General features: G+C 34.7%; 1 protein-coding gene across 4 annotated transcripts in view; it reads left to right on the plus strand.

Moving 5' to 3' along the window:
* Window positions 1-25805, plus strand: part of ppp1r1c (protein phosphatase 1, regulatory (inhibitor) subunit 1C) — a 39016-nt gene that overhangs the window by 9956 nt on the left and 3255 nt on the right. For 2 of the 4 annotated variants that reach the window (XM_048194517.1, XM_048194516.1), the window contains exons 4-7: window positions 3347-3407; window positions 13501-13535; window positions 13873-13939; window positions 23090-23293. In XM_048194517.1, coding sequence (XP_048050474.1) covers window positions 3347-3407; window positions 13501-13535; window positions 13873-13939; window positions 23090-23293 — 367 coding nt within the window. Of the gene's footprint in view, window positions 1-3346; window positions 3408-13500; window positions 13536-13872; window positions 13940-23089; window positions 23294-24787; window positions 25272-25805 lie in introns of those variants that run through there. The other 2 variants (XM_048194518.1, XM_048194519.1) reach the window with 2 other exon arrangements.

Here is a 25805-nt window from a genome sequence, read left to right on the forward strand (position 1 = left end):
TTTTCTCATTAAAAATGACAATGGTAATATAATGAGTGTGAATTTTGGTGATAAAGGGCAACCGTGCATCATAAAAAATGTAATTGTCGTTGTATGCAGCGGAATAGATTCTTGTTGTAATAGAGTTGTTCATTGATGGATCCGGATCCAGCGGTGAGGCTGCATGCCTGGCAGTTAAAGTGTTTGATGTTGGTGCTGTTGCTGACAATGTCATAACAGGAAAGTGCTGGGCTGATTTTATGATGATGCCGGCTTGTCCAATCAGTGGCACTTTCTGTTGTGCTGAGTAAGTTCTCCATCAGTAAAGGCAGCATTCGCTCTTGCTTCTTGGAGACTTTTTTTTTTTTTCTTTTAAAATGAACCTGGACCAATGCTGGTTCAAGGCTCAGTGATTTTATGTGCTGGTGCAATCAGGCTAGTAGTAGTTCAGATTTTTTGACTCAAAATTTGATATAATCCTTGTAATATAATCCCTGGTCTCCCATATGTATATATATATATATATATATATATATATATATATATATATATATATATATATATATATATAATGTGTGTGTGATTTGCAATAATGACATGATTGTTTTCCGTAAAAGCTGATATCGCATAACTCTTTTTCTCAGAAACCAACATACCAAAAATCAACACATGCAGGATAAACGTTTGGCCAGCTTATTGGCTTTTGCTGGAAACAGACCACACATGGTACAAAATCTTGATTTTGCTTTTAGTCTTTTCAAACTGATGGAATAGCTGTTTTCAACAAAAACTAAAAAACATTACCTTGGTGACACCACCAGCATCCGCATCATGTAATTCAGCAACATCCAGTAAAGTCATGAGAAACTTGTGGTCATGCAACCAGTGAGTTGGCTGGGGCTTGATAACAGATGTACGTGATCAACAAACGTTGATGTTGTGAGAACGCAGCACTGGCCCGAAAGGTCAAGTGACGGCTCCTGAGTCTCTCTCACACTCTGGGTCATTCTTATCTCTTATTAATCTGATGTTTAGGTATATTTTAAAACACATGGATTGAGAACGACATTGTTGAGTGTGAGCTCATGCTGTTTCACATGTGTTGGGACAGCATGTTGTGAGGCTAAAAGTGATCTAAACCCAGCAGCCTCCTTTAGGGAATTGATTGTATTGACCCCAGTGAATCACCCAACAAATGCTGGTGTCCGGACACATGGGGTAAATCAGTCAGCGTGAACATTTTACGCCCATGTTCCATCTGTTATTGTCAGCTAACGCTTACAAAAGTACAAAAAAGTTGCATGGTTATACTACAGCTACAATAGATAGTGATGATTCTAAATCTTTTTTGGATGAGCCAGGTTTAAAGTTGTCTTATAACCTGGATCACAGACAAACCCCTCTCTCTGAAAGAGTGACATAAGATCATTGGAGAAATTATTCCTTTAGAATTGCTAGGGTGTTATTCATTTGCCAACTGAAGCTTTTCATCATGTCTGGACTGAGGACTCCTTATCTTAATCATAATGATGCTTCTTTAAGTAACATTTTGAGGTAGCCTACAGATGAAATTAACTATTTAAGCGGAAGAATTGTTGCTCTTTGTATCTTTATTAATCAAAGTAAATGTGATTTTTTTTTTTAAATGTGTTTAATGAAAATTGGTGGCTATCATATTATAAACATCTAAGTCTAAGCTAATTTGCTGGTCTCCTGGTTTTATAGGGGTTTTGGGCATTTTCCAGATCATTATTGCAGTGCTTATTATGTTATATGTTATAAAGTTATATGTTTGGGAACAGATTTTTTAACCCTAATTGATGGAGTGTGTAGCTTTTTATTTCTTAAACAACCATGTAGGAAGACACATCATGGCCATATTCCAGGATGACAATGTCAAGATTCATCAGGCTCAAATTGTTAAAGAATGGTTGTGAGGGAGCATGAAGAATCATTTTCACACATGAATGGGCACCTCTGAGTCCAGACCTTAAATTCATTGAAAGTCTTTGGGATGTGCTGAAGTAGACTTTACAGAGTGCTCGACTCTTGCATTGTCAAAACAAGATCTTGACCAAAAATTGATGCACCTCTTGATGGAAATAAATCTTGTGATGTTATTTCCATCAAGAGGTATATATATATATTGGGCAATGCACTCTGTAAAGTCCACTCCAGCACATCCCAAAGACTTCCACTGAATTTAAATCTGGACTCAGAGGTGCCAGTTTATGAAAATGATTCTTCATGCAACTTTTTTTGGCCAGGCAATTATCATCTTTTTTTAATAAACTGACACTCAAGAGAATGTAGGAACAGAAATAAGAAACACCGACCAAACATGCCACATTAACGCAAGACAAAACACTGAGGAGAACTAAGGGCTTAAATACACAAGGGGAGCTAATGAGGAAACTAAATGAACAACAGGTGAACATAATCAGTAACCAAGGGAACAAACTGGCATATGTTAGGAAACTATAGGGAACAGGGAAAACGGAACCAAAACACAATAGCTACGTTTAATTGCAACCAAATAATCCATTAGTAATCGGATTGATGGCTCAATCAGGCTGAAAAGCCTTCATGTAAACTCGAGACTTACTCGATACAATTGAGCTCGATCTGAATTAAATTTTGATCAGATTGGAAGGGGTGGTTTATTCCTTTTCTAATTCGATTGAGAGGGCATATAAACACTTGAACAGACTGAAATGAGTCTCCTGTCATTCTAAAATTCTCTTTTCACTCGGCGTCTGTGAAGTGGAGCAGGACAACGTCCCACCAGTCCTTGTTGTTTTGTGCTCTCATCCACAAACAACTGGTTTTGGGCGCAGGGAGGGGTATTTTTACTGCGTGATAAGAAACACGGCACAACAGTGTCCAAATTATAACCAGAAATGGATAAATATTAAGACTGCTTAAGAACTAATGTAGGAGAATGGTTATTATGCACAAACAGCTGGAAACTCTGTATATTTGTGCAGTGTGCGCATTTCAAAAAATCAATTCAGATTTAAAGCTTTATTTAGCGTCCATGTAAACACTATATTCAGATTCATCAATCAGAATGAATTCAGTCCTATTGAAACAAAAGTTGTGCATGCAAACATAGCCAACTAGACAGAACAGAACATGTTACACCAGCTTAGGCTTAGGGTTTATTTCCCAGCAGGACATAACATTATAACATTAAACTAATAAGCCACTCAAGGCTGTGTTTCACATTGATTTTACCATGGTTAAAGGGGTTTTAGACATCCCACTTCTTGTCAGGCCTAAGAACCCCTCTTATTCATGTAGTACCCCCTACTGTACTTTTGTGAATTGCAATATTATTACAGAATTTCTTTATTTTTCTCTTCAGATTCGCAAGCGCAGACCAACTCCAGCCACATTGGTCATCTACAATGAGCCCAGTGCATCAGGTAATAGCCTTAAACCATTAAACACATTGCATGCTTGTTTATATTCACTGAAAGAGCTGGTTCAACCTATATGGGCTGTTGGGTTGTTGCAAACAAAGTACAGCCCTTGTGCAATCTAAATGCAAATCATTTAAGACAAGAATCTACAGTGAACGGTCTGTTTTTCATTAAGCAGAACCTTTAGGGTCAAGTTCCCAGTATCCGTTCATTTTACAGATCTCAAACTCTATACGTTTGCTTTGGTTAACTGGCATCAGCATCCCTAATGCATTTGGACTAGAAACTCATGACTGCTCTTTTAAATAACAAACAAGAGTTGGTCTATTTGAGCATCATTTGGTGGTGTTTTTAAAAGTTTGGTTGCTGTAAGGGTTCAGCTGTGGACTATTCCTTTTGAATTTCTGCTTTTGTTTACATAAAGCCGTGGGTTTCTGTATTGTTATGAAAAGAGGCCCTCTCCAATTCTCATGTACAATCATTATATGATATTGCGGGAGGAAATGTGCTCTTCTGGTTTAAAGGACAACATGATAGGTCTGACGAGGTCATTTCACGTCGGAGCTTCTGTAATCTAGCCTTGGGTTGGAAGAGGACAACACACTGTGATTGTGGCAATGGTCAACAGGCTGCTATCAGCACAAACAACCCACCTATGGCGTCAGCATATGCGAGCGGCCAGTCTGTGTAGACCGTTGCACCATAGCTCTGTCATCTTATTCAAGCACTGTCTCTTCTGGGTGAACTTTCAGTTTAACCTCCTTTGTAGAACGATAGGGCTTATCTATGAGTGGAATTCAGGGTTATTTGGGAAATGGATGGGATGTATTTTGCTGAGATTCAATTAGTATGTGCTTCTGCAAATGACCCTTGATAGAAGCCTGTTCTCGCCTCAAGAGTAAATAAAAAGGGAATTGTGATTTTATATCCCACATTGTGACTTTACATCTCACAATATGATTATATATTTCACATTGTGACTTAATATCTACCAATTGTGACTCTACTTCTCACAATGTGACTTTATATCTCACAATTTTATATCTTACAATATGACAATGTCTCGATATGACTTTATCTCCAAATGTGATCTTATGTTTCAATCGGACTTTATATCTCAAAATATGACTTTAAATCTCACAATGTAACTTTATATTTCACAATGTGACTATATCACACAATTGTGACTTTATATCTCACTATAGTGACTTTATATATCACATAATGACTTGGTAACACTTTACAATAAGGTTCATTAGTTAACATGAACTAATAATGAACTGCACTTTTATTAATCTTTGCTAATGTTAATTTCAACATTTACTAATACATTATTAAAATCTTGTTATCATTAGTTAATGCAATGTGAACTAACATGACCAAACAATGAACAACTGTATTTTCATTAACTAACGTTAACGAAGATTAGTAAATTCAGTAACAAATGTATTGCTCATAGTTATTTCATGTTACTTAATACATTAACTAATGTTTAACTAATGAACCTTATTGTAAAGTGTAACCAATGACTTATTATATCCAAATTTGATCTTATGTCCCAGTGTGACTTGAAATCTCACAATATGACTTCATATCTCACAATGTGACTTTATATCTCACAATTGTACTTTAAATCTCACAATGACTTTAAATGAATCTCACAATATGACTTTATATCTCACAATTGTGACTTTTTAAATCTCACAATATAACCTTAAATCTCACAATATAACCTTAAATCTCACGATGTGGCTTTATATCTCACAATGTGACTCTGTATCACAACGTGACTCAATATCTACCAACTACCCAATTCCCTTTTTGTAATTTTTACTCTAAGTGGGAAACTGGCTTTAATGGGTAACATACTGTAGTTGTTCCTCAGGACTTGCATGGAACATTTGTGTAGTCTTTACCTGAGGACTTTTGCCATCAAACTGGTATTATGCTGACGAAGTTCATATGTTTTCCACATGCAAGCAGAATCAATGAAGTTTTCCACTTGAGGGAAATACCAACACATTAGCGTCATCTGTAAACACGGTAACCTCGACCCTAATCCCACTCAACAGCCCACACGAGAAAGCGTTTTTTGGCACTGTAAATGTAGAGAAATCATTCCAGAGTCCAAACAAATGCTGCCTTCGAGTCATGTCAGAATGATCATGTTCACAATTTGAGCATCACCACAGTGTTTTTACTTGGAAAATAAAGAATGATAGCTAATTGGTATTGCTCATAATTGCGTTTGTAAATGTAAACTGCATAATTTACTTTGTTTACATTTTGATAAACCGTAATAAAGCTTTGCCAGAAAGCACTACTCATTTAGCCACATTTATGAGGCGCCAGGCTTGTGGGCCAAAACTTCCCATAATTCTCTGTGGCTGCATAAATAATGATAAAATACACAGATAAAGCATCATTTCTACACCTAATGCACATCCTTTGATCTTCAGTGTTGCATTAGCGCTAAAAAAGCTTCCTGTGTTTGTCAAGTGAAAAGAGAGAAAGAAATATGAAATTGCTCAATGCCTTCAATTTATTCAGACTGAAAATCTATAACGCATCACATCGTAATTATGAGTTCCAAGCGTGTAAGTTGGAAGTTCCCAGAAGCACTTGAAGGCAGAAAAACTTTACAGAAGGATATGATGTCATATTTTCATGTTGTGACAATGAATATTTTGAATGCACTGGGTGCTTTGAGAACAGACATGAGTGATTGTTGAGATCTGAGACAAAACAGGCTACAGAACAGAAAAATCTAGTTTATGTATCAGTTCAAATAGTTTCAAATTATTCTGTCCTACTTCCATTTCCTCACAAAATGAGTGATTTTGTTGATAAATATTGGTAAATTTAGCATTCACTTAACTGAAAGAATGAATTGAGATTACAGTTTGGTTTCAAGTTGATTTTCAGCTCTATCTAATAAATTGTCACCTCAGTCAGAGAGAAAATCATATTCAGGATATCTATTTTGCACTTTGTTGCATAAACACATATTTTTAAGTTAATTACTCAAAAAAATTAAGTTGCTCCAACTACTAGAGTTGTAGCCCTGGAACCAATTAATCTTATCTATTTCAGTTCAATTCAACAGCTATTATACCACATGCTAACACAACTTTACTAACATACATTTAATGAACAAGTAAGATATTACTTGTCACTGGCATTAGCGCAGTCATTGCTTAGAGTCAATGTAGTGTTTACCTTCATGTATCTACTCTTCACCAAAACCACAAAAAATTCAACATTACAAAAACTCTTATATAACGGCATTAAACACTAACAGGTCTTTCCCTTCACTAAAAACACACAAAATAACACTTAATTTCAACATTTATTCTCCTTATCCAGTCCTATGCAAAGCATGCTGGGAACTAGAAATCCACTGCCTAATTTCCAAAGTTATGCAGACAATTTCATTACACTACTACAACTTAATAAAAAAAAAAAAGGCAATTAGTGTTAATTGAGTTTAAATTATGGATGATATTAAGTTGACGTAATGATCAACATTATTATGTCAACAGAACTCAAAAAAATTATGTTTGCAACTTAAAAGGTTTAATTAAAACAATAACTTTTTTTTAATTTGCAACCATGTATTTTTTTATCTATCTATCTATCTATCTATCTATCTATCTATCTATCTATCTATCTATCTATCTATCTTATATTATATAGTATTATTTTTATTATATTATAAAGTTGTTGGTTTGAGGTTATTTTAGGGATGGTGAGTATTAAATGTAATAATTTTGATCAAATAAACAATACATAAAATAAATTTTGTGTGTGTGTGTGCCTGCATGTGTGTGTTCTTGTATATATGGTTTATGAGGACGCAAATGTGTGTAATTACATGGGTATTACAAATTAAACATGTTCTTGTCGTTTACGCCTACCCCCGTAACCACATATACGTGTGTGTGTGTGTGTGTGTGTTAGGAATGTTTTAGTGATAATATGTGATTTTAGAACTAATGTCAGGTAAAGCTGTATCTCAAGAATCAATGATGTATAATCTCAAGCATCCAGTGTCTTCATAAGTTGTTCAGTGAATAAACATGGCAATGATCCGCCTCATCCCAGTGCTGTGGACTCTTGGCTGGAAACCCACAGAGATCATATGTGCCCATACTCTTGTGTTTGACTTGGCAGAGTTGACTGGTTTTCATGATAAACTTAACCAAACCTTCCCGCTGGAGCCAGCATTGCCATCTGCCAGTTCTGCTTGAGAAGAGGGCCTTGTTATGAGCTCACGAGCTTCCCTTGACTAAGACCGTTTATTCTCTCCGGTCGCTCGCCAGGTCTTACTCAACAGAGATGACATGCTCTCCAGCAAAGCCATTCAAACCTGACAAATGACTGGGAAATGCTGTTAATTTCAGAGCTGTTTGTTTTCCCTGATTGATGCAGACCGATCACTGGGTGGTTGTTGTAGCGTTGCGGTTGTGGCTGCTAATTTTCTCCCGCTGATTTTGGATGTAGATCGCAGGGGCGTGTTGAGGAGGTGGGACGCACAGAGCTGCATTCACAAAACAAGCACCTCATTGTTTGGCTGGCATTTCTTCCTCTGATCCAAAACACTTGGAATCGGTCCCTAATAAAGAAAGTTTTTGAAGCTTTAAGAACTTGCGTCACACGAGCGCTGCTTGTCATAAACTGGGCAACGTTTAACTGCGAGCAGAAGATGAAGTCGAAGAGCGGCTTGGCTTGTTATTGCGGTTAGAGTGGTAATTTGGTGCAGCGTTCATTGAGCAGAACCTGTGGCTTTGGCAGGGACGTTCTGTACGATACGTCTTTGTAATAAGGTCCTCGTGTGGAGCCAGTGGGCCCATAAAAGAAGAAAGCTCTTCTGGCTACTGTGGTTCACTGTGTCCCTCTGGTTCTATTTAACATCAGGTCTGAAGTCATCATAATCCAGCAGTTGCTCAGACTTCATTTAAGGGCTTAAGTGGCTATTAGGTCAGGGAATAAAGATGTTCAGTGGCTTTAAGAGAAATCAGGGGCTTTTAAAGTCTTCTTTCCCCTCTAAACAAGTGTAACGTCAGGCCAGTTGGTGGTGCATATGCTCCTCACAGTACATAATAGCTTTCATTGTATGTATGAATGTGCGATACAAAACAGACTACATTCACAACAAATATGTTAAATACATAGTGGCCCCCAAAACATGCACACATTTCAATGATACTAGATATCAAACCAAATTGCATTAACGAACACATTTTCACTTTTTTGAACCATGTTTTGCAATCAAGTTGATCATGCAATATTACTATTGTTTTTTTTTTATTGTTAAAAAGTGTTGTATTTCTTCAATATAAATGCAACTTTGGTATTTTTAATCCAATAACATTTGTACATTTTTAAATGTCACTTCTTCAAAAGTTTGGTATCAGTACATCTTTTTTTTTTTTTTAAGAAATGAAATATTTTTATTCAGCAAGGACACATTAAATCGATCAAAGCTGACAGTAAAGACATTTATAATGTTACAAAAGATTTCTCTTTCACATAAATGCTGTTCTTTTGCACTTTCTATTCATCAAAGCGTTTAGGAAAAATAAATAAATCACAGTTTCCACAGAAATATTAAGCAACTGTTTTATAAAAATAATAAATGATAAAAATAATAAATGTTTCTTGAGTGCCAAATCAGCATATCATAATGATTTATGAAGGATCATGTGACACTGAAAACTCGAGTAATGATGCTGAAAATTCAGCTTTGCCATCATAGAAATAAATTACATTTTAAAATATATTACAAATATTTTAAATTGCATTAATATTTCACAGTATTTCTGTTTTATTGTATTTTTGATCAAATGAATGCAGCCTTGATGAGCATAAGAGACTTCTTTAAAAAAAAAGTATTAGGATGCTTTCATCTTAACACTTTTTTGTGGAATAATATCTATGAACAAAATGAAAATGAATAATTTGATGATTTTGGTTTATTGAAGCTGCAGCAATATCAGAATATCAGATTGCGAATGTTCCAGGTCCTCATTGCATAATCTGCCAATCAAGAAACCTTTATAAGAACATTCCAGTATTGTATAAAATCATTTGGAGCCCACAGACCACTTCACAAGACTTCACAAAGAGATTACAGAGTCCGTTTGTTTCCTCAAGGCCCTCCATACACTTTAAGAGCATGCATGAAGCTGTAAGTTGCCCTGAAAGAAATATGATGACCATGGAAGATTAAATTGGTCTTTCAAGTCCTGAAATGAACAAATATCCCCACATTTCATAACATCTGAAATAATGTATAAGCCCCACTTAGTGCAGACGGGGAAAGAAATGGGTCAGCTTCCTAAAAGCAGTTTGCATTATGAAAAAGAAACTTGGGAGTGGAATCTATAATCTAATTTTGTTAGTCTCCTAATGCATCGCATTCTTGGATCAAATAAGATATAATTGGTCTAAATTTGGCTTTGCCCCTAGTGTCCTTTAACAGAATTTGTGGATATATAAATTTAGAAGAAATGAAACACACAGATTTTTTCCATCATGTAGCCCAATTTGACGTATTATGTAAAAGTGACTCTTCAAATGTTAAAGGGTTAGCAAAAAGGGTCAGATTCTGTCATTAATTACCCCCATGTTGTTTTAAACCCGTAAGACTTTCATTCATCTTCGGAACACAAAAGAAGATCTTTTTGATGAAATGAGAGCTTCCTGTCCCTCCATTGACAGCTACGCAACTGACACTTTCAAGCCCCAGAAAGGTAGTAAAGAAAGACATCATTAAAGTAATCCATGTGACTCCAGTGGTTTAACTTCAATTATATGAAGTGTCACGAGTTCACACAAATAAAACAACAACTTTATTTTACTTTATTAACAAAATATTAATCTCCGACGCACATTCATGCACCAACGTCTGCTTTTGCATCAACACAACATGCATGCATTGTGGTGCTCTCGTGAACGCCTGTTGGAGATTATTATTTTGTAAATAAAGGGTAAAGGGTTTTTGCGCAAACAAAGCACTCACGTCACATCATAAAATTGAGGTTACATGGATTACTTTTATGATATCTTTGCTACCTTTCTGGGGCTTGAAATTAGTAGTTGCGTAGACTGTCAATGGAGGGACAGAAAGCTCTCAGATTTCATCAAAAAGATCTTCATTTGTGTTCCAAAGATGAACGAAGATCTTACAGGTATGGAACGTACGGTGGCCCAGTAGTGCACAACACAACGAAATTAAAAAAGCAAACATAAGTTCACAACACAACGAAATCGAGACACAACACAACAGAATCGAGCCACAACACAACGGAATAAAGCCACAACACAACGAAATCGAGCCACAACACAACGGAATAAAGCCACAACACAACGGAATCAAGCCACAACACAACGGAAATGCTCCCGACCACTAGGGGGCTCTCAGAGCTCGGTAAAGTTAGTTTTCCTTGCCACTGTTCTATAGAGTCGGCAGTAATATCAATACCACGATTAGTTTAAACAGTATGTAACCACTGCATATCGACATGAAATATTAATTCAATATCACCTACGTGCAAAATACCTTCATATTTAGGCCTATACTTGTGAATGATTTGACGCGCTACCACGGCGCATGATGAAGGGAACGTCTGCCAATCCCACTAAGTGGTTAAAACGTATAATTTGTATTCATTAAAATTACTTTTAACATTTAAAAACAGACATATTCAAATTCCAAAGCTTGTCAGTCTTACCAACAGGAACTAACAACCTTTGGAATTTGAACATGTCTGTTTTTAAATGTTAAAAGTAATTTTAATGAATACAAATTATACGTTTTAACCACTTGGTGGAATTGGTGGATGTTCCCTTTATCATGCGCCGTGGTATCGCGTCAAATCATTCACAAGTATAAATATGAAGCTATTGTGAACGTATTTGATTTTTAATTAATATACCATGTCGATATACAATGCTTACATACTTAAAACTAATCATGGTATTGATATCTTTGTAAAACTGTCGACTTTATAGAACAGTGGCAAGGAATAGTAATATTACCTAGCTCTGAGAGCCCCCAAGTGGTCGGGAGCATTTCCGTTGTGTTGTGGCTTGATTCCGTTGTGTTGTGGTTTAATTCCGTTGTGTTGTGGCTTTATTCCGTTGTGTTGTGGCTTGATTCCGTTGTGTTGTGGCTTGATTCCGTTGTGTTGTGGCTTATTCCGTTGTGTTGTGGTTTAATTCCGTTGTGTTGTGGCTTGATTCCGTTGTGTTGTGGCTTGATTCCGTTGTGTTGTGGCTTATTCCGTTGTGTTGTGGTTTAATTCCGTTGTGTTGTGGCTTATTCCGTTGTGTTGTGGCTTTATTTCGTTGTGTTGTGGCTTGTTTCCGTTGTGTTGTGAACTTATGTTTGCTTTTTTAATTTCGTTGTGTTGTGCACTACTGGGCCACCGTAGGGAACGGCATGAGGGTTAGTAATTAATGACAGAATTTTCATTTTTGGGTGAACTAACCCTTTAAAAAATTGTTGCGCTCCCAGGACAGAAACAGATTAGTTAAATGTGCATTGTGTACTTTAGGTTTGGATAAATATTCTAATTTTGATTTGGTGCACAAGAAAAAATTCTTATATTTATCAGTGTTGAAAACAGTTGTGCTGCTTAATGTTTTTGTGGAAACTGACACATTTTTTCAAGATTTTTTTTTAAAGAACAGCATTTATTTGAAATGTAATAAAATCTTTGTAACATCATAAATGTCTTTGCTGTCACTTCTGATCATTTTATTGCATCCTTGCAAAATAAAAGTATTAATTTGTTTTTTTTTTTTAATTTGGTGGCACTTTATAGTCCACTTTAGACATCATAGCTTTGCCAAATAACTCTCATTAATTTGCAACTTCATGTCAACTAACTCTTATTAGAGTATTAGTAGACTGTTAGTTTAGGGTTCTGGTTAGTAGATTAAGTTGAAATGTACTTGCAAATGTTCTTTCACAATAAAGTGTTAGCAGATATTAAGCAGACAGTCTATTAATACTCTAGTCACTGGTAGTTGACATGTAGTTACTTATAGTTAGTAGAAAGTCTAAAGTTAACTGTCGAAATAAAGGGTAACCAAAAATCGTACTGACCCCAAACTTTTGAACTCTTAAAAATAAAGGTCCAAAAAAGGGTTTTTGCAGCGATGCCATGGAAGAACCATTTTTGTGTCATCTGAAGAACCTTTTATTGAACAATTCTTAAAGGAACAACTGTTTTCTTAGTGTAAATAATGTTTTAATAATCTAAAGAAGCTTTTTACACTATAAAGAAACTTTCAGACTATAACGGGGCTTTCACACCGAATAGTTCTAGGAACTATTCCCCAAGAATTAATTTCTCCCTCAGGCCATGTTCCTGGTTGCATTCGCACTGGAAATAGGAACTGTGAAGCAGCCGACAGCGGCGTCTCTAAGTGCGGCATTTACAAATGCTAAAAACTGGTGGATGGAAGACACCGTGATGGAGAACTGTGTTTGTTGTGTGTCATGGTTTTCGTGATAAGGGAGATGGAATGTAAACACATAATTTATGCGACTGAAAGAGCAAAAATTGGGCCTAAGAAATCTTCTATGACAACTTTCAGTATTACATATCACTGAGGCAGAGAAAAGAACACAACCCTGCACACAACAGGTAAATGCCGTTATCGTCGTTTTCCATGTTCATGAAGTAAATATGTTTACACAGCTTTTTAAAAATGCCGGGTGCCGGTGTTTGACATGCGTTTGACCAATCAACGTACATTTACGTCACTGATAGTTCCTATAGTGCTGGTTTAGACTCTGAAGTAGGAGCTAATTTAGTTCCCCTAAATGGAGTTCCTAGAACTAAAATCATTCCTACATGCCAAAATTGGGGTACTTCAGCCAATAGTTCTAAGAACTACGGAAAGGATCCTCTGGTGCGAAAGCCCCTATAGATGCCAAAAATAACTTTTTTTCTTTCTTTGAGAGTGCAGTATCTTTTTTTTCTTTGGAGTGCTTTGTAACTTTGTAGCTACATTTTCTGCATGTATAAAGCATTGAGATGGGCATTAAAATGAAGCCCCTCTGTTCGTTTTTCCCCTTCAGGAGATGACAAGCAGACTACAGGAAATCAAACAGAGGTGAGTACTCTAAAGCAATAACCGAGACAAGAGATTAACTCCAGCACTTAACATGAGCATTAGATTTGATCTTCCTCACTCCTGTCTCCACCATCACTGTATCAGACATCACACGGTATTCCTTTTCAGCCGTCTTAGTGGACGTGGCGGTATGTAAGCTAAGCCTCCGGCTGCTTCTCTGCAGAGCTCTCTATGTTAAGATGCTCAGCTTTCCTGCGAGATGGATGGAGCTCTGATGCAGTTGTCATTGATTACCTGCTGGAGCAAAGCTCCTGAAATAGAGTCTGCGTGAAATCAGATCCCCTCTCACGCTGTGCTTTTCCACTGTCCACGGCAGGCCCAGAGTGCCCAGCTGTCTCCAGCCCAGAGGAAACAGAGCGTCTACACGCCACCGACCATGAGAGGTACCATATACACCATCTGCATATTATGTGACGTGTCAGGCTCTTACGTAACCGTACCATCTGAGTCATTCCTGTTATGCAGTACCTTTTGAGCTCTTAAAAAATGAATGTGCTTGTGTTGTAGTATTTCTATAAAAGGATACACCAGACTTTCAGAAAAAAGGCCTCGGCCAAACACAGTACTTAATCTTTTTGATTATAACTTGATTATTTATACAATAGCAAGTAAATAAACATGATGAACAAATTTATTAATGATGATTGAGCGTCACTTTCATATTTTTCCACGACATTGATAATATTGAAATTATCATGCTCAAGTCAAACAAACCAATTAATATTTATACGGTTATTTATAATATAAATACATGTATTATAAATATTATATGAATAATACAAAATAACATTTCTACAATTTAAATGTATACAGTCGTATACGTTTAAAATATTTCTTATTCAGAACATTTCCTTAATATTTTTACATTTAAAAATCCAAAAATTGTTTATTTCCAGGTTTAAATTAGATTCTAAATCTCAGATTTTCAATGTGGTCTCAGACTTTTCAACCATACTGTATATGAAGATATAATTATATATGATATAATAAGACACTAAACTGCCTTTGAATATGGAAAATGTATCTTTTATAAACAGCGACTTTATTCAAAGTAAAGAATATGAATAATACAATATAATATTTCTACAATTTATATGTATACAGTCATATACAGTTCATAATATGCCAGGGTTTTCATAGTTAACTGAAACTAAAACTAAAACCATTTAAAAAAAAACTTTTTTTTTATTTCTTGGGAGAAAAAAAAGTTAACTGAAAAAATGTAAATATATATTTTTTTAATATTTAATTTTATTTCAGCTAATTGCCAGGGCAACATTTCTAATTTTCATTTAGTCTAACTACAATAACTAAAACTAAAATTTAAATAAAAATGAATAAAAACTATACACATTTAAAAATAAATAAATAAATAAATAAATAAATTCTAAAAATGACAAAAACACAAAAAAATTATTAACACATTAACTAAAATGAAAATGAAAATAGAAAATACACAAAATAAAAACTAAAACATTTGTTACATTATTGTAATTTTTTATGATTACTTTTATTCTTCATCCTACTTATTTACATTTTATTCTATTCTATTGTGTGTGTGTGTGTGTGTGTGTGTGTGTGTGTGTGTGTGTGTGTGTACTTGCAACAAATTACACATCACACTTGAATAAACCTCATCTCAGTCTGATTAATAGCTCAAAACAACCAAAAACAATTCATCAAATCCATTGTTAATACTTAATAACTAATAATGTTTGTGCAAAATGATGTCACCTCCTGGAGGATTATGTAATGAATGGAACCTTTTTTGTTACTAATAAGGATTTAAAAAAGATTAACAGGGTGGAAAAAAATCTATAAACCGATTATCAATTAAAACAATAATTTCAAGTTGTTTTGTTTGGAAAATAAAAGAAAAGCTTGGAAAATCCCCAGTTTTCCACGTCAGAAGTTAGTGCATCACCCAAGAACATGACACATAACAGTATCCATTCAAAATTTAAATCTTTTGAAAAAAAGACTATATTAATGCAATAAATGTACTGCATAGTAGGAATGCTCTGTCTATGCCATCTGTGTGTTTGATCCACAGTACACTTACTTACTCAGCCATGCCATCTTCTCCATTAACATTCACACTACACATATTTCACCGATGGAGGCGGCGATTTGCATTCAATGACCCACACATGCAGCCCACTCAACAGACTACTCACACTGCTCGTGCTTATGGATCAGTGGCTAATATTAACACAGTTCCTCCGCTCTAAACCACATACACTCTCACATTCTGACGGCTCTAGTGAATATGTGTCTGTTTTGGAGTTTGTTTGTTTTTCCCAGCATGGTTTGAGAATAATTCAAAGAGCATCTTGAGCTTCATTGGAAGCAATAACATCTGAGAGTCACAATGTCACAAATGTAATTATTTGATTAATGGCCTAGAAATAAAGCAGCGTTTAAATTATTTCTTTTTCAGAACATTTCCTTAATATTTTTAAATTTAAAAATTGTGTTTATTTCCAGATTTAAATTAGATTCTAAATCTCAGATTTCCAGTGTGGTCTCAGACTTTTCAACCATACTGTATATGAAGATATAATGATATATGATATAATAAGGCACTAAACTGCCTTTGACCATCCATAGTTCTTCAAAGCATTTTAATATGGAAAATGTATCTTTTATACAATGCATCTAGTAAACAGCTTTTCAGATTTGTCTTATTTTATTTAAATTTTTGCCTCTTCCTGATTTTCAGCTATAGTGATTTTATGGTAACACTTTTCACAATAAGATCTCATTTGTTAACATTACTTAAGTTAAAGTGCCTCCATTATGCATTTAAAATGTTCCAAATTTTGTTTTAGGTCTCCTACAGTCTAAAAAATAGAAAAAAAACACTTTAATTTTCTCATAATATACATTGTAGCATCACCTCTTTTCTGACAGTTATCTGAAAGGGTTTGATAAAGGATCCGGTCTCTCAAAACCCCTCCTTTCTACTTTGCTCTGATTGGTCAGATAACCCAGTCTGTTGTGATTGGTCTACCACTTACAGCATACGTTGGAAACTAAACGTCCCTTATCATATTTGAATTTTAGCTCTGGATCTTCCTCAGGACTTGTATACATGGTGATATGAACAGTAACGATGGCGTCGGTTTTAACATATCAATTCAAGCCCTAGTCCTCATCCTCATCCTTTGGAAGTGCACGCAAAGTGGATTTGCTTTTGCAGTGCAGAAATTGTTGTCTTCACAACACATCGACAACATGAACCAAACTCTTCTGCTACAACTACAGTATTTGAGAGGTCAATGTAGACATTGTTCACGGTCAGCCAGTGAAGACCATAGGCTGGCATTATGGAAATCTGTTACAAACCTACGTAGGTTCGTGCAGGAAGTGAGACTGGACTTACTGAAGACTCATTTCAGGCAGTTCAGGCGGCTCTTTCTTTTGGGAGACAATAACAATAACTTTATTTGTCACGCATTTTGATCTTTGAAAATTTTACATTCATAAACAGCAATATTACACACTACATGAAATTTAATATTTGAAAAAGCATAACAGGGGCGCTTTAAATAATGTAGTTAACTAATTTTAGCAAATTAATCCTTATTGTAAAGTGATACCGATTTTATTTATGATTTATTTGTGGAGTTTATGGAGTATTTCAGTAAGCCAACATCTATGAATGGAAGATTGTGGCCATTCTGGATAATGTGGTTGTCACTCCGTAAACTTTGCAGTGTCTATGTGACCACTGTTTCTCTTTTTCTGAGGGGTTTCCACTTCAGTGAAAATGTGTCATTTTTCTTTTTCTTTTCTTTTTTTCTTTTCTCTTTTTATTACAACTGCAATGCTAGGAGTAGAGAATATTTATTAAAATTGTTTTAATGTTATGTTTTTCTTTTTGCCAAATTAATGGGGCAGTATAGTATGGAAGCTTGTTTCCGCCATGAAATAAAAAAAAAGGTAATTGTGACTATTTATCTCACAATTCTGACTTTTTTTTCTCAGAATTGCGAATTGTGAGTTATAAAGTCAGGATTGTGTGATATAAAGTCAGAATTGTGAGTTATAAAGTCAGAAGTATGTGATATAAAGTCGGAATTGCATGATATAAACTCGCAATTGCGTATTATAATGTCCAAATGTGAGGGGAAAAAAATTGCAGATCAGATCACTTTTTTTCTCACAATTGCATGTTATAAAGTCAGAATTATGAGTTATAAAGTCAGAATTGAGTTATACAGTCAGAATTGCATGCTATAAAGTCAGAATTGAGTTATAAAGTCAGAATTGTGTGTTATAAAGTCAGAATTATGAGTTATAAAGTCAGAATTGAGTTATAAAGTCAGAATTATGAGTTATAAAGTCAAAATTATGAGTTATAAAGTCAGAATTGAGTTATAAAGTCAGAATTATGAGTTATAAAGTCAGAATTATGAGTTATAAAGTCAGAATTGCATGATATAAACTCACAATTGCGTATTATAATGTCCAAATGTGAGGGGAAAAAATTGCAGATCAGATCACTTTTTTCTCACAATTGCATGTTATAAAGTCAGAATTATGAGTTATAAAGTCAGAATTGAGTTATAAAGTCAGAATTGAGTTATAAAGTCAGAATTATGAGTTATAAAGTCAGAATTATGAGTTATAAAGTCAGAATTGCATGATATAAACTCGCAATTGCGTATTATAATGTCCAAATGTGAGGGGAAAAAATTGCAGATCAGATCACTTTTTTTCTCACAATTGCATGTTATAAAGTCAGAATTATGAGTTATAAAGTCAGAATTATGAGTTATAAAGTCAGAATTGCATGATATAAACTCACAATTGCGTATTATAATGTCCAAATGTGAGGGGAAAAAATTGCAGATCAGATCACTTTTTTCTCACAATTGCATGTTATAAAGTCAGAATTATGAGTTATAAAGTCAGAATTGAGTTATAAAGTCAGAATTGAGTTATAAAGTCGGAATTGCATGATATAAACTCGCAATTGCGTATTATAATGTCCAAATGTGAGGGGAAAAAATTGCAGATCAGATCACTTTTTTTCTCACAATTGCATGTTATAAAGTCAGAATTATGAGTTATAAAGTCAGAATTGAGTTATACAGTCAGAATTGCATGCTATAAAGTCAGAATTGAGTTATAAAGTCAGAATTGTGTGTTATAAAGTCAGAATTATGAGTTATAAAGTCAGAATTGAGTTATAAAGTCAGAATTATGAGTTATAAAGTCAGAATTATGAGTTATAAAGTCAGAATTGCATGATATAAACTCACAATTGCGTATTATAATGTCCAAATGTGAGGGGAAAAAATTGCAGATCAGATCACTTTTTTCTCACAATTGCATGTTATAAAGTCAGAATTATGAGTTATAAAGTCAGAATTGAGTTATAAAGTCAGAATTGCAAGTTATAAAGTCAGAATTGTGAGTTATAAAGTCAGAATGAGTTATAAAGTCAGAATTATGAGTTATAATGTCAGAATTGAGTTATAAAGTCAGAATTGCATGATATAAACTCACAATTGCGTATTATAATGTCCAAATGTGGGGGAAAAAAATTGCAGATCAGATCACTTTTTTCTCACAGTTGCACGTTATAAAGTCAGAATTGAGTTATAAAGTCAGAATTATGAGTTATAAAGTCAGAAATGCATGCTATAAAGTCAGAATTATGAGTTATAAAGCCATAATTGCATGATATAAAGTCAGAATTGAGTTATAAAGTCAGAATTGAGTTATAAAGTCAGAATTATGAGTTATAAAGTCAGAATTGAGTTACAAAGTCAGAATTATGAGTTATAAAGTCAGAAATGCATGCTATAAAGTCAGAATTATGAGTTATAAAGCCAGAATTGCATGATATAAAGTCAGAATTGAGTTATAAAGTCAGAATTGAGTTATAAAGTCAGAATTGCATGATATAAACTCGCAATTGCGTGTTATAATGTCCAATTGTGAGGGAAAAAAATTGCAGATCAGATCACCTTTTTCTCGCAATTGCATGTTTTAAAGTCAGAATTGCAAGATATAAACTCACAATTCTGAGAAAAAAGTTTATATCTCACAATTGTGACTTTATATCACAATTCTGACTTTATAACTTGTTTAAATCTCGCAATTCTGAGAAAAAAAGTCAGAATTGTGAGATGCAAACTCACAATCACGAGAAAAAAGGCAGAATTTTGAGATAAAAAGTCGCAATTACCTTGTTTATTTTTTAGTGGCAGAAATAAGCTTCCATAGTATAGAGCAGAAAATGACCCAAGCTGGATTCACCACTCAGGTCATCTGCACATAAGTGACACCATGCAACATGCTGAAGCAGGTGTACTGCCCGCCAGGCCACGTTTGCGACAAACTAGAGGTTTTAAGACAATGAGATGGGGGAGGGAGAGTGGTGAAATCCGCCTCGCTGACTCATGGACAAGGCCATTTCCTGGCATGGACGTGCTAAATTCACATTAGCTTGAGCTATTGATTGGAGTGGGGGGAGGAGAGAGAGATCCATCATTCTACAGAGATGGCCTCAAATGGACAGCCTGGCAGAGCAGTTTTGAATGAACACTCAGCATCCTTTTGGTCAATGCAGGGCAGAAACAGCTAAAGCAATCTGATTTGTAGAGGTGCCAAGCTTGCTCGCTGTGCTGGTGTGGGCTAGCTGTGGTTCAGTGGTGTCAAAACCTCATTTGTGTAAGTAGGGATCTTCTAGGCTATCTAGCCAGAGATTGTGAAAAGTTTTGAGAAGATTGCTTAGAATAGCGACAAACTCCATTTAAGTGGTGAGCTGAATTCCTTCCAGGGAAAAATGCTGAGTGCATGTAGAGCAGACTTTTTAGTAAACTTGATTGCATTTTTCCCATTCGTTTTCTCCATAGGAATTTTTAAAATAATCTTCAATTAAACAAACCAGCTCTGTGATTAATCATTATTTTATGAACTTTAAATTGAAGACAAAAAAAATAATATTCAGAACATTTCTGTTTTAAGAATTTAACAATCCAATAATTGTGTTTATTTCCAGGTTAAAATTAGATTCTGAATACAAATCTGTATATATGCGCAATATATATATATATATATATATATATATATATATATATGAATAGAATATATTTCAACTGCATTAAGAAAAAAAAAATCGTTTAATCGTCAAATTCCTGTTGAAGAGAGACATATACACCGATCAGGCATAACATTATGAGCACTGACAGGTGAAGTGAATAACTCTGATTATCTCTTCATCACGGCACCTGATAGTTGGTGGGATATATTAGGCAGCAAGTGAACATTTTGTCCTCAAAGTTGATGTGTTAAAAGCCGGAAAAATAGGCAAGCGTAAGGATTTGAGCGAGTTTGACAAGGGCCAAATTGTGATGCTAGATGACTGGGTCAGAACATCTCCAAAACTGCAGCTCTTGTGGGGTGTTCCCAGTCTGCAGTGGTCAGTATCTATCAAAAGTGGTCCAAGGAAGGAGCAGAGGTGAACCGGTGACAGGGTCATGGGCGGCCAAGGCTCATTGATTCACGTGGGGAGCGAAGGCTGGTCTGTGTGGTCCGATCCAACAGACGAGCTACTGTAGCTCAAATTGAAGTTAATGCTTGTGCACCAGGATGCACTATGGAAAGAAGGCAAGCCAGCGGAGGCAGTGGGATGCTTTGGGCAATGTTTTGCTGGGAAACCTTGGGTGCTGTCATCCATGTGGATGTTACTTTGACACGTACCACCTACCTAAGCACTGTTGCAGACCATGCACACCCTTTCATGGATACAGTATTTCCTGGTAGCTGTGGCCTCTTTCAGCAGGATAATTCTCCTGCCACAAAGCAAAAATGGTTCAGGAATGGTTTGAGGAGCACAACAACGAGGTTGAGGTGTTGACTTGGCCTCCAAAATCCCCAGATCTCAATCCAATCGAGCATCTGTGGGATGTGCTGAACAAACAAATGTGATCCATGGAGGCTCCACCTCACAACTTACAGGACTTAAAGGATCTGCTGCTAACATCTTGGTGCAGATACCACAGCACACCTTCAGGGGAGTCCATGCCTCGACGGGTCAGGGCTGTTTTGGCAGCAAAAGAGGGACCAACACAATATTAGGAAGGTGGTCATAATGTTATGCCTGATCAGTATTCATTCTGTTCATTCAATTAATTTTGACAAATTACATACAATTTTGTACAATATGTTGTTCTTCAACAGGAATTCTGTGAAATTTTATTCATATTTAATTGCTGAAAAACTTCAATGCTAATGGTAGATCTGTCAAAAGATATTTTTGTTATTATTAAAATCTATTTCTTTAAGGTGAAAATAAATGGTATTTTTACTTCTGTAACTCTGTTGTCTCTATGTAGATCATAGTTCTTCTATTTTGTTAGCAGTAGTTTATTATTCAGGAATTCCTGATTTAGTTTAAATTTTTTTGTAGCTTGATTTTATTTTCCTTTTTTAAGTTTGATTATGGTAGATTCTTTTTTAAACAAGCAAAACATTGTTAAACCATTTTTAACACTTTGGTAAATTGTCATTGTCTTTGTAGATGTGTATGTTGTGTGAATGAGTACTGTAAGCGTTAGGCATCATTATCATCAGACAGTTACATTTGAAGGTTTACAGATGAAACATTCTGAAAGCTCTTAAGATGCTTTCAGACCTTCTTCATAAGAGAGCTATCAGCTTACAGTGCATTAGCTCTCTATTCTGATAGCCTGCGTCACCAACAAAATACTGTGCTGTTGATGAAAACTGATGTTAACCCATCTAGGGCTGGGCGATATGAGTATTCATATGATTTTATTTTTTATATTTGCCTTGATTTTGCTGGTGGTATATAATGAAGCAACATTGTGAATATCATGATCATTTTAAAGAGATTATTTGTCCATTAAGTTACTTAAAAAGCTCGTCATTAGACTAATTTTTTCAATCTTGTGGCTCGCTAATATGCACAAAACTGCATTACATTTGGTAGGTTTGATTCATTCAACTAATGAGTTCAATTTTAACGAATCAATTCAAAACAATTCAATTTGTCTGTGTCATCACTCAGAAATTTTGAGTAATGACAAATCTATATATATATATATATATATATATATATATATATATAGCTCTGGAAAAAAATTAAGAGACCACTTAATTTTTTCCAGAGCTGTATATATATATATATATATATATATAATAAAATAGAAAAATGATGTGTAAATAAATTGCTGTTTTGTTTTTTGCTATATTGTCCAGCCCTATGCCCAACTGATACCTATTGTATAGTTTTTAAAAGTTTATATTAATACTTTTAATGCATAAATACTCTCCTTTTCCTTAAACAACTTTTTGGTTTGAGATAAACATAGCATGCATACATCTCGTAAGTCATTCATTTTCCATTTCATAGCCGCCCGTTGAGTGTATTTTGATTCATGTTACATTTAGATGGGGTTCAGAGGTCTCACACTGTTAGCACATCGCACGCCTGTGCTGATAGCCTGTGTCCACTGTGTGGCGCTGTGCTGTGTGTCCTGTGTTGAGTGCAGAGCTGCAGCTGGTGGTGGAGCAGCACTTTCAGAGGCAGGAGCAGCAGGAGGCGGGGCTCTCTGACAGCCCAGACACGCCCAGTCCAATCACAGCACAGCATTTTGCCAGCGAAGCTCAGTGGGCCAATCACAACAGCTCAGAGCCCAATGGCAATGAGTCTTATGTCAGTACTGAGGGGCAGCCAGGCAGCAGTGGGGCCGGGGGTAAGTCCAGAACAAAAACTGGGAAGGGACAAGGTTAAATCTCAGGGTAAAATAAATAACTATGGAGGACCAAAGTGTTCTAAATTAAATAATGAAACCAATTAACAATTAAATAATAATAATAATTAAAAAAAAAAAAGTTAAATTTTATTATTCTTAAAGATTTCAACTACTTTCAAAAACTATACTTAAATGTAATTAATAATTTTGAAATATATTTTATTATTATGAAAAATCTCTCTGGGACCAAAAGTGCATGATTCATCCATTAGGTGTCATTCAGAAATTAGCCTTTTATTATTAAATTATTTAAATGCAGTATTAGTTTTGTATGGAAGAGGATTAGGGCCAAGCAATAATAAAAACATAAAACCATCTCGAGATTAAAGTCGTTAGATTATGAGAACAAATTCGTTAAATTATGAGAAAAAAAATTCATTAAATCACGAGAAAAAAAGTCGCAAAATTTCGAGAAAAATGTCGAGATAAAATGTTGAGAATAAAGTCATTAAATTCCGAGAAAAAAGTCGTTAGATTACGAGAACAAATTTGTTAAATTATGAGAAAAAAAGTCGTTAAATTTTGAGAAAAAAAGTCGAGATAAAATGTTGAGAATAAAGTCATTAAATTACGAGAAAAAAGTCATTAAATTATGAGTACAAATTCGTAATTTAACTAATTTGTTCTCGTAATTTAATGACGTTAACAAGTTTTTTTCTCATAATTTAACGAATTTGTTCTCGTAATTTAACAACTTTTTTCTCGTAATTTAATGACTTTATTCTCAACATTTTATCTCGACTTTTTTCTCGAAATTTAACAGGTTTTTTTCTCATGATTTAACGAGTTTATTCTCAACATTTTATCTCGACTTTTTTCGTGAAATTTAACGAGTTTTTTCTTGTAATTTAATGAGTTTATTCTCAACATTTTATCTCAACCTTTTTCTCGTAATTTAACGAACTTTTTCTTGAAATTTAACGAGTTTTTTCTCGAAATTTAACAACTTTAATCTCGAGATGGTTTTATTTTTTTATTATTGCTTGGCCCTAATCCTCTTCCGTAGTTTTGTAAGAGTGGATTTAACAAGAATTGAGTTTTTATGAAATATTACAAAATAAATGTGTACGTTTGGTTATTTAGATATTTAATTAATTATTGATTGTATCATTGTGATATAAATGGGTATCTTTATTTTGTATTGTGTGTTTATTATTATACAAAATAAATTGATACATTTATTTTTATTTATTTAATTATTTATTGGTTTTATTACTTGATTTTGAGTGCTTTTACCCTCCATAAACAATCTTGGTGCACGAGCATGTAGTAGAAAAGCTGATTGCTTGGACGAAGATCTGCTGGACTTTACTGACAAGACTTTTTTTTTTGTCTCTGTCTCTCCTCCACTTTCTTTTAAAATTCTCATTCTTTTTTCTATTATTAATTTCAATATTATTATTATTATCCATTGTTTTGTACATTCAAATGCAGGAGACACAGCAAACACCTCAGGAAGTGAGCAGAAAAACTTGAGCAGTCCTTCATCTGTCTCTCGATAGCCGTAATAATGTACCCGGCACACCGTAGACCCGTCCCAATCATTTACTGTCCCCTCCACTCTTTGGAATAAGAAGACATGCTTTCTCTAAATACATGCATTGTACTTTCTAAGTTCACTTTCAGCGATGACTTTCTTTTAATCAGTTTTATTTGTGTGAAATGTAATGCTTGTTCTTCCCTTTGAAATCTGTACTGAAATGATCTGACCTGTTTGTTTTTCTATTTGATAAAATGGCATTTGAAATATTTCCAGTATGTATATCTGTGGCATCAGAAATGCGGGCAGCGTATTTTGGCACTTTCAGATCAGTTGTAACAATTTCTTTATGGGTATTGTTTCACTTGTGAAGTAGAGACAATGAAATAAAAAATTTGGAGCTTGAAATAAAAAAAAAACAAGGAATGATGTAAATAATTTTGAGTAAGTGCTGTTTATCTAATGTTACTGTCATTTTGGTTCATCTTCACCTCCAAAATGATGAATAAATGAAGGCTGAATTTGTTATTTGTACTACAAAACATTTTGGTTTAAAGGTGAAGTACGTCATTTCTGTGCAAACTAGTAGCAAATTCTGAAAGTAAAAACTACATTCATTTTCTCCTTAAGGACAACTGATTTTTCAATGATAACTTATTAACCTTTAAAGTCAAAATTTAAGTTTTTTAGTTTTTAGTATGAATGTGTTAGCCTCAAGGTTATGAATAAGATTATAATCTCTCACTTCCGCTAAAATGAATAATGAATTTTCATGACATCATATCACACTTCAGTTTCTCATCAAATCTTCGGTCCAATCAAATGTTCTCTAGAATCTGATGTCCCGCCTCCTCGGGACAGTCCCGAAATCTAAACTGTTGTCCCGAATCCTGAATCTGGCCCTAATTGTCCCGAAAATTAAACTAAAGCAAAATCTTGAGTAGTTATTGTCTGATAAACATTAAAAACTGT

Source organism: Megalobrama amblycephala, linkage group LG6 (assembly GCF_018812025.1).
Source record: "Megalobrama amblycephala isolate DHTTF-2021 linkage group LG6, ASM1881202v1, whole genome shotgun sequence".
NCBI classification, from domain to species: Eukaryota; Metazoa; Chordata; class Actinopteri; order Cypriniformes; family Xenocyprididae; genus Megalobrama; species Megalobrama amblycephala.